Genomic DNA, 9,292 nt, shown 5'->3' with positions numbered 1-9,292 from the left:
TTGGGGGTTTGTCTGTGTCCTCAGGGTCACCTGAATAGTGCAGATGGGTGTGGAGCCTTCTTGCAACTGCTGAAAGGACTGTGTTGTGGAGCTGTACTTTCTGCAGGATGTTTTCTGACCTGTGTCCCTTCACAGTTGAACAGAGGTGTAGGCTGTTGGGGGTTAGTCTGTGTTGTCTGCATCTCAAACTGAAGCGCAAATGGTTCCTGTAACCTGCAATTTTTCTGGGAATTCATTCAGTTAGAGCTAAAGAAGCTTTTTGGATGAGAAAAACAAGAAAGTCTAGTTGCCTTTTGAAAAAAACACCTTTGGGACCTGTGTTTTGTAATTTCTGATGCTGCATAGTGTTCTTTCCAGAACTGATGTATTCTTTTCACATAAACCATTCTCATTGGACTTGATTTGTAATGCTAAATCATTTTTTTCATTTTCAATCTTCATATATTTGCAGTGGGTAACCAATTTATGGTTGGTCATTATTACTATTGAAGGGCTATAGAAGGGAGAAAGAATTAATTGGAGGGCTATTGAAAAATCAAACAAAACAAATGTATACTTTTAGTTTCTCCACAGGGCACTGTTGCACTGTGAGATTTGTTTATTAAAACCCAATGTTTTGGGGCACAAGCTGCTATTATTATTCTTTTTGTTATTATTATTACAGCATAAGCTTTCATGGATCAAAGTCATAATGTGGAGAGAAGAAGAAACAAATGATGTTACAGAGAGACAGAATATAGAATGGTTTAGAACTGAAGGGTTTTTTTATTTCATGACACATATCTGGAAATAAATGCAAAGAGATTGGTAGAAAAACTTCAACAAGTCCATCTTTATTTGCACCTGCATCCAAAATTCTTAACTTTGCAGTGGGGTACCCCTTCAATCACTGCCCTCTATTGAAAATATCAAAAAGGAAATATATATGAAGACACACGTGTCTTATTCTCAAACAGTAACATGTTGTTTTCTAGGGTATTTGCAGAGAGGGGTCCAAAAAAATCAATGTGGCAACCCCAACCATATGATTGGAGCCCTGCTACATATCGTGCCATATTGTTTTTTTTAAATTCCTCCCCAGCATCCTTGTTTTCTCTTCTTATATTGTTCCCTCACTCACGTTAAGAAGTTAGCACGCAGCAAGTTATGTCACAATGTCTTAAAAGACATGGCAATGCTATAAAGCAGCCCATAGATGGCATAGCATCTACGGTTCCAGGTAATATGGCTTTTCAACATAACTGCAGTGTTTGTTTGTGGCTGATTAGACCTGTTGAAAAAGAATTGTACTCCCGGAACTTCTAAACCACAAAAGCATTTGACTTAAAAAGGCTGTGGCGGTGGGGAGGGGGGGGAATGGACCATAGAAAACAAGGTGCTGAAGATAGCTCCCCAAAATGGGAATGTATTGATTGTAATCATGTGTAGCCATTTTTTAAAGTCTCATTTTACATTCCTTTAGCTTTCGGGTTATCACTATAAATATTTAGATTTGGTAATTAAACTACGGAAGAGGAGAAAGTCCAGCCCACATTTCAAACCTGACCAACCCTTGTTGACAAAGGGATAGCCTGGTCTATTATACTGCTTTTTTACAGCTGGCCTCCTTTGAAATGTTCTTTTTTTCCAAAATTTCTCTGCATGGACTGTCAGTGATGTGTTACACATCTCCTATCTCAGCATTATTTTAATCAGATATTATTTCCATGATGGACAATACCAAAAAAACTCTGAAGGTGAGTTCTTGTTCTGCTCTTTCAAATCTTGATTGCTTTAAAGTCGATACAGGAGGAAATTCTTTGTGTTTTTCAAAAACTTTATAATCTTTGGTGCAACAATGACTTGAAAGATAATGCTGAAGAATACATTTGCAGTTTGGGGAAACCTGTTATTATACAACAAAAATGCATAAAATTATTAAAATGTGTGCTGATGTGCAATCTTCCTTCTTAATGGGATTGAAAATTTACTGCTGATAGTTAAGCATTGTTTTGAAACAAGCTGAATATAGCTGAAGGATGGATTTAGAGATGAAGAATCAAGCATGCTTCATTTTCTCTCGTTTCCTTTGGCCTTCAATCATAAGGAAAGTTAACTGGAATGCTTACAATTGTTTCTGTGTACTGTATATGGGTCATATTTATTTTTTTATTTTAATTCCATTTATATCCCGCTCTTCTCCGAAGACTCAGGGCGGCTTACATGATGGGTAGCAAGTAAGTACATATTAATCATAAAGACACTATTTGGCTTAGGAGTATCTGAATAATCCTTTGGCACAAGCTTTTTCAACATTGTGCAAAGAACAGAATTTACTCTTGATTTTTTTGTGGGCTGTGTGTGAGAAATGAGAGAGCAATGGAAGTTTTATGTGCGTGTATTGATTTACCAGCCCATCTGGAATGAACAGTAAAAGTACATATAGCTAACCCTCCTTATTTTCAAGCATTATTGTACATAATATAACAAATCAATGCCAAAATAGTAAATCTGATTTTTGGTTCACATTAAAATGGATAGTTTCATCTTCTAATGGTCATAACAATTGATGATATTATTATACCAAAGGTTCCAACTTATTTCAAAGGAGTATCTCTTTGTTAGAGGCCTGAAAGAACAAATGAATACACATAAATCTCCAGGAACAACACATATAAACACACCCTAAAAGAGAGAAAACAGCATGAAGAAATTGGGATTTATGATATAATAAAGCGTATATTTTGTTCATGCTAATTTCTTTGTTATTTCTCACCTAATTGGTTAATGTGTTTCCTTTTTTCATTGCTCAAATGTCCTCAACACAATATTTACAAAATTTAGATCAGACTTTCCTCACTTGCTTCAGAGGTTTTGGTTTAATTTTAGAAGCCGTCCAATGAAATTTTCAAAGCTGAACACGTCTGTTTTCATTCTGTGAGGTCCCTGTTGGTCGCTGAGCTTGGTTGCTTTACTTTTCTTTTTGGCAGACGTTTCATTACCTAACTAGGAGATAGGATAACATCATTGATGATGTTACCTAGTTTGGTAATGAAACATCTGGAGGAAAATAACCAAGATCAAAGAGCCCCAAGGACCCCACAGTTCAACCCTGAGCTACAAATATGATGTTTTTATTCTATTTTTAGAAGATGAAATAAAAACCAGAGTTTTCATCTTTTCCTAAAATTGTTTTGGCTGAGTTGATTTTCCTTTTCATGAACAGGAGGAAGTGAATGACAGAAAGGAACTGGGAGATAATACTCGAAAGGAAAATGAATCTCCTGGAAAGATCATCTATTTTGCAAATGGTGAAACGATGGAAGAGTGCAGTTCAGAAGAAGAAGATGTTGAGGAAAGCAATCAGAAGCCATTACTTGACACTGTGAGTTGTTGATGATGATGAGGAGGAGGAGGAGGATTAATAGTAGTAGTCAGGGCTTTTTTTCTCATAGAACACTCAGAACGGTGTTCTGGCACCTTTTTTGGATGGAACCTTGTAGGATAGGCAAGGCGGGTTGTATGACGTGTGAGTTCCGGCACCTTTTCCTTATACAAAAAAGCACTGGTAGTAGTAGTAACTATTTGAATGGCTGCTGAGACATTAGTGCAACTATGGATCCTCCTCTTTTTTATCACTGAAAATCAACAGCAACACAATTGCTGATCATTTCAGCAGCAATCACCTAGGAAATAAGTTTTTCCTGTAATCTGGGGTTTGTTACTGTCATTTGAAAAAGTTAAGTTTTTTACTCATTCTTTAGAAAGGGAAGAAAGAAAAGAAAGGAGCAGACCAACCCCAATAACACAAATGCTAAGAATTTTTCATGAAGTAAATGAGATGAACTTCAGAAATATTTTAGAATCAGCTCGTGGACCTTTCACATATCGTTTCTAAGTACCTCACTAGATGATAAATGATGTGCATGTTTTCAAATATGTGAAAAAAAACTATATGAAAGTATATTGTCTGCAAAAATCTTTATGTCTTCCTGCTGGATTTCTTGGCTGCTGATAAAGGCAATATATTTTACTCATGTAATATTAAATATTAAGTCATAGCCTTGAATGTTTTGTTTTGGCCCCACTTACCTTTCATTAGAAGCTCTGCTATTTTATAGACGTTCTATTTCATGGGCACAAGGAGGCTATTGTTTATTCATGAAAAAGGATAAAAAGGGAAGATAAGCTAGACAAATAATGTTGGTAGGGTGGGAGGAGGGGAAGGAATTGCCCTATTACTACAGTATTACTTTTTTGTTCAGGATTTTTTTTCAGGAAACTGATGCTTTTCTTTATATAATGTAAGAGTGAAATTTCAGCAAAAGTGATCTTGATCTGAAATGCATCCTCACAGTATGATTGCTTTATAGCAGCTATGGATGAGTCTCCGTATTGTTACCAACAGACCTCTGGCTTTATTCACAGGCCAATCTCTCTTGGGGTAATTACCTACAAATTTGGGTACATCAAATTGTAGCCACAGCACTTTTTGGTAAGTATATTGTTGTGTGTGGGGGAGGGGGGGTTTAAGTGTAAGTGATAGGCTGGTAAGATAAGAATTTTTAGTACGTCATCAGCAATTCCTAAGAAAACCTATGTTCTTACACCTTTATAAAGAAATTAATAATGGACTGTGCCCCAGCCATAGAATTTATTTTCTTCTTCCAACAACCATAAAGTAAACTGCATGTGATAGGAAAGAATTTGTGGACTAATACAGCAGCGTTTTCCAACCTTAGGAACTTGAAGATGCGTGGACTTCAACTCCCAGAATTCCCCAGCCAGCATAGCTGGCTGGGGAATTCTGGGAGTTGAAGTCCACGCATCTTCAAGTTCCTAAGGTTGGGAAACGCTGTAATACAGGACACTCTCTACTACTAGATGCTCTGATTATATCCATACTCCACATACACATTTGCATATCTGCACACACAAAAATCTATGACTTGTTCAAATTACTTTTTTTCCCCCAATATCCTTAACAGCTTGTGAATTTCTTGGTGGGAAATTTGTCGCATTCCTTGGACTCAATGAATCTAAATATCAGTATGCAGTGGATGAATACTATAGGACACAAAACAAGGTAAATATAACAAATGCAATGTAAGGGCAATTTGTTGACCACCAAGATTTGGGGATTAAATTTTAAGTTGTGTTATACCCGAAATATGAAGTATTGGGGCTCCCAAAATCCTGGAATGAAACAGAAGGGATGATGTAATGATTTTTAATTTTAGCTCTATTAAGAGGCTGACCCACCTAAATAACGTTAATGCTTGCACGTCATATATCACATTGCTCGGTTTGTGTCTGGGTGTTTTATCCTTGGGGTGGACAAGCTTCTGCCTTAATGTATTCTTGGGTTTAAACTGTCCATATTCTGGACAGAGGGGACCACTAGTTTGAAAGAGGGGTCAAAGAGGCCATCTATGTTAAAACTGGACAGCCCTCACTCAACCGAGGGGGAAGAGAAGGATCATTCTAGCTGTCTGACTAGAAAAAACAGAGAAAACGAATGAGGGATTGTGCCCTAAATTTCTAATATATTTTCATTTTAAAAATAGATTTGCTAGAATTCTTGTTATCCTATTTTCCATCTAATAAATGTCAGAGCTGTTATATTCTCATTCTCGGATTAACTGTTTCCCATCCAGTTTTCAAGGGGAAAAAAAGCCTGATATTAATAAAACTGTTTAAATATATGCTTCCTGTTGTCCTTAAACTACTCATCAATCACTGAATTGAAATCTGAGCTTAAATTCTATCATTACTAATCAGGTATTTTGCAAAGTACTACATAGTACTTTGATTCATGGCCCAGAATCTTGATCCTTGTAAGCTAAACTGTACCTTGTGAACAATTTTTTCTTTTAATAACTTTCAGAGAATTCAGAGCAAAATTACTGTTTAGCTGGTCATGTTGAGAAACCTGTTTGCTCTATAAAGTTGGTATTTTATTGGAGGCTCAGCTACTTAAAATCTGATCATGTGATAGTTTAACTAGAACCATATGCCACAAATGCAATTAGCTTAGGAAGAGTAAAGTAAAACCTGGCTTTAAAAAAAACAGTGAACGTGGATCCTTGAGTATCATAACATAGAAACTTTGGCTATGTTAACAGTAAAACCCAGAAGTATTTGTACAATCAGACAATAACAATGGCCCTTTTTCCACAGATGACAGATAGAGGGAAAATCCATCCTATTTTACCAAGTGGGATAACCGACACTGATTGTTCTATATTTTTTTTAAAAAAGAGCTTCTATATTAATTCTAGTAATCTAATAGAAGATCGTTCCACCCTCACCACACCCATAAGATCAACCCCCATAGAGTAGCCATGGTCAATGTTCCAAAAATGTAATATATGGGATCAGAAAAAAAATCATATACCTAATTAAGGTGACTTATGAAAAGAAGACCTTTGATGGAGAACACTAATGCAGACATACCAAAAAAGTTGTGTGTTCTTTCTATAACAGGGGTGTCAAACTCAATTTCATTGAGGGCTGCATCAGCATTGCGGTTGCCCTCAGGGGGCTGGGTGGGTGCAGCCTGGGTGGGTGTGGCCTACTGGGTGGGTGTGGCTAGAATGCTAATGGCCTACTGGGTGGGCATGGCCAGCTCTACATCGTTTGCATCAAGGGTGCCTATGGGAGCCTGGGCAGGAGTGGGACAGATCTGAGGGTCTCTGGCAGGAGGAGGGTCTCTGGGCCAGGGCCAAGGCAGTGGGGGCCGTTCCCTCACTGTTTCCAGGATGGCTTCGCGGGCCACATGAAACCACTTTGCAGGCCGGATCTGGCCCCCGGGCCTTGTGTTTGACATGTCTGTTCTATAATGTTCATACAGTATTATTAAGGCATTCTGTATGCTTCATTTTGAAGGAGCAGAGAAAATCTCGGTGCTGATACTTTTTTGAGTGCATAGTCCACCCTATTCCACTAAGTTCAAGTCTTTCCACATTAATTAGACTATGGATTGATTTGGTTATCTATGCATAAATCAAAAGTGTGTTCAGTTTCATTTTAAATCAGCATTGTCTAATAAAACACATAATATAAATTCTACAAAAGCATCCTATTAAAAACATATCCGAAAAGAAAAGTAATGGGAAACCTGTGGTTATCAGTCATTCTTGCCTCCCTCCATCAAGACTTTCTAGAATATATTTTATTTTTACAATGCACAATTTTTTCAGAAAAATGAAAGTGATGAAGATGGTGAGGAGATGTCAGAAATGAAGGAGACAACCACATCAAATGAAACATACCACCTAGAAATGAAGCAGCTAAGATATGGGTCTATTAATTGCAACAATATCCCATTCCTTCCTCAGAAAGACACTGTTGCAAATGTAAATGAACTTGAAGAAAGTGGGCTGCAAAATCTAAAATAAATCAAAATTACAGGATATAAAATGTGCATGGTTACTTTTGGCTGGATCAAAATATCTAATCCTCAGGTACATGTACTGAGAGGTTAAATCAGTTCTCTTGGTGGATTGTTTGATCTTTGTGGATTAAATTGGACTGTTTTAGAACACACTGCCATATATATCAACATTACTACTGTTATTATTTCTGGATTGTGCTTGGTTAAATTTTGTTTTTGGTTCTACCACTCAGAGTCATGTTATGGGCTGGGTAGAAATATAAATTGGTTAAATAAATAATCAATATATAAACCAATCTTTTTAGGGGAAAATCAAGAAAAAATACCATAGGAGGCTCTATTGTATAAGCTAATACTAATATAACAAACAGTGAAACACCTTCACTTTAATAGTCTGTTTATGAATTGAACTGCATTTGTTTTATGTTGTAACAGTTCAATCATTACACCTTCATGATTATAAATATATATCTTTCATGGGCATCTCTAGGCTAAGATGGGCTATATACCAAATAAATAATAAAAGGAACTAATGTTTATTGAAAACTCCAGTAATTATCGGCAGGATTCCCTGAAAGATTTTTCCAACTGCTGTTCCTGAAGCATATTGTTCTCAAGCAAAAGAGATTGTGGTCTAGGCCCTGCTCACATTCCAATGGGCAAGTGGATTCTGTGTGAGCTTCATGCATTCCAGAATTTATTTATAGTGTGGAAAATGAAAATATTGGCTATTGCTTTTTTATGCAAGGTTTAGGCCCAGGTAGACTGAATCAGGCCTCATGGACAAAGTATTGAACCAAAGTCTGTGCTATGCTTAATTTTGCAGTTTGCAATTGTATTTTATTTAATATGATTTTGCTAAGCTTCCTTGTTTCAAATATATTTAGAAGATAAGGACTGGAACAGTAAGAAATAGGGAACTGAAAGTAGCTGATGGATGCAGGTTCCAATGTACATGGAATATGTGGAAAGTTATGTTCAGCAGAAGATCAGCAGGAGGTCAGTAAAAAGTCAGCAAAAGTCAGTAAAAGTCAGTGGACCATCTGACTACAGTCTTAGAACAAGAAAGGGTATAAAGGGTTGGGACTGGACCTGATTGATTTGCCATTGGCCTATAGCTGTCCTTTTGGAATCTGCTGTGCCATATGGTCCTCACTTATTAATGTAAGTGACGTTGTGTTATTATGCTTGCCATGTTCCAAATCATTAACAAAATAAACCTCTGAATCTTAAAGTAAGAATTATTGTTTTGTGTTGCTGTCTCTTGTCTTTTCCATTGGGTTTTTCCACGACAATAGGTATTCCTCAGGTTATGGCTCCAATTGGGACTGGAATTTTAGTTATAACTCATGACTGTCATAAGTCAAGGCACCCACACTTTATGATTTTATGACTGTATTCAAAATGTTAACTAAATCATGCAGGCATAAGTCCAAATTCGTTCCTCTGAATGGGTACTTTTTGCCAAAAAATGACAAAAATAATAATCACAAATTGCTATCACATGACTGAGGAACACTGCAACCAGCTGCAAGTGTGAACTAGTTGCCATGAGCCCAAAATGTAGTCATGGGATCTTAGAGAGGGCATGCTTATGACAATTTATGATGGCCAGAAGTGCCTTATGGAGGAGTGATTTCTGATGCTGCCTGCCAACTTCCCACAAGCAAAATCAATGGGAAAACTGGCAGGAAGATGGAAATTACTCCCACTCCACTGCTGCACCCAATTAGTTGGTGGCAAAGTCTAATGGGGGAATGGGGATTGGCTGCTTTGGAACAGAGGCTGAAATTTGAAAACTCTTAATGGCAGCAGGCAGCAAGGGAAGGACGAGAGAGTGACTCAGATCCATGCTGGTCAGATAAGATTGGCTGTGCCGCACTGGTGGTTGATGGGTGAGCCCTCTTCCTCTCTGGG

General features: G+C 37.3%; 1 protein-coding gene across 1 annotated transcript; it reads left to right on the top strand.

Annotated features, from left to right (window-relative positions):
* The first annotated feature begins 1,553 nt into the window (after window positions 1-1,553).
* FAM177B (family with sequence similarity 177 member B) lies at window positions 1,554-8,603 on the top strand. The gene is made up of 5 exons (XM_083349150.1): window positions 1,554-1,736; window positions 3,206-3,364; window positions 4,408-4,474; window positions 4,968-5,065; window positions 7,182-8,603. Exons 1-5 carry the CDS (start codon window positions 1,707-1,709, stop codon window positions 7,377-7,379), a joined length of 552 nt encoding a protein of 183 aa, XP_083205276.1. The 5' UTR covers window positions 1,554-1,706; the 3' UTR covers window positions 7,380-8,603.
* The last annotated feature ends 689 nt before the right edge of the window (window positions 8,604-9,292 follow it).

The sequence above is a fragment of the Vipera ursinii genome, assembly GCF_947247035.1.
Source record: "Vipera ursinii genome assembly, chromosome: 1".
Taxonomy (NCBI): domain Eukaryota; kingdom Metazoa; phylum Chordata; class Lepidosauria; order Squamata; family Viperidae; genus Vipera; species Vipera ursinii.
This window is presented reverse-complemented; position numbering and strand designations above follow the sequence as displayed.

Bases quoted from the DNA above. Each gene is read 5' to 3' on its own strand.
- FAM177B (XM_083349150.1), top strand. From the start codon at position 1,707: ATGATGGACAATACCAAAAAAACTCTGAAG. The intron at 4,475-4,967 runs GTAAGTATATTG...TATCCTTAACAG, and splicing joins TGTAGCCACAGCACTTTTTG to CTTGTGAATTTCTTGGTGGG. The intron at 5,066-7,181 runs GTAAATATAACA...CAATTTTTTCAG, and splicing joins ACTATAGGACACAAAACAAG to AAAAATGAAAGTGATGAAGA.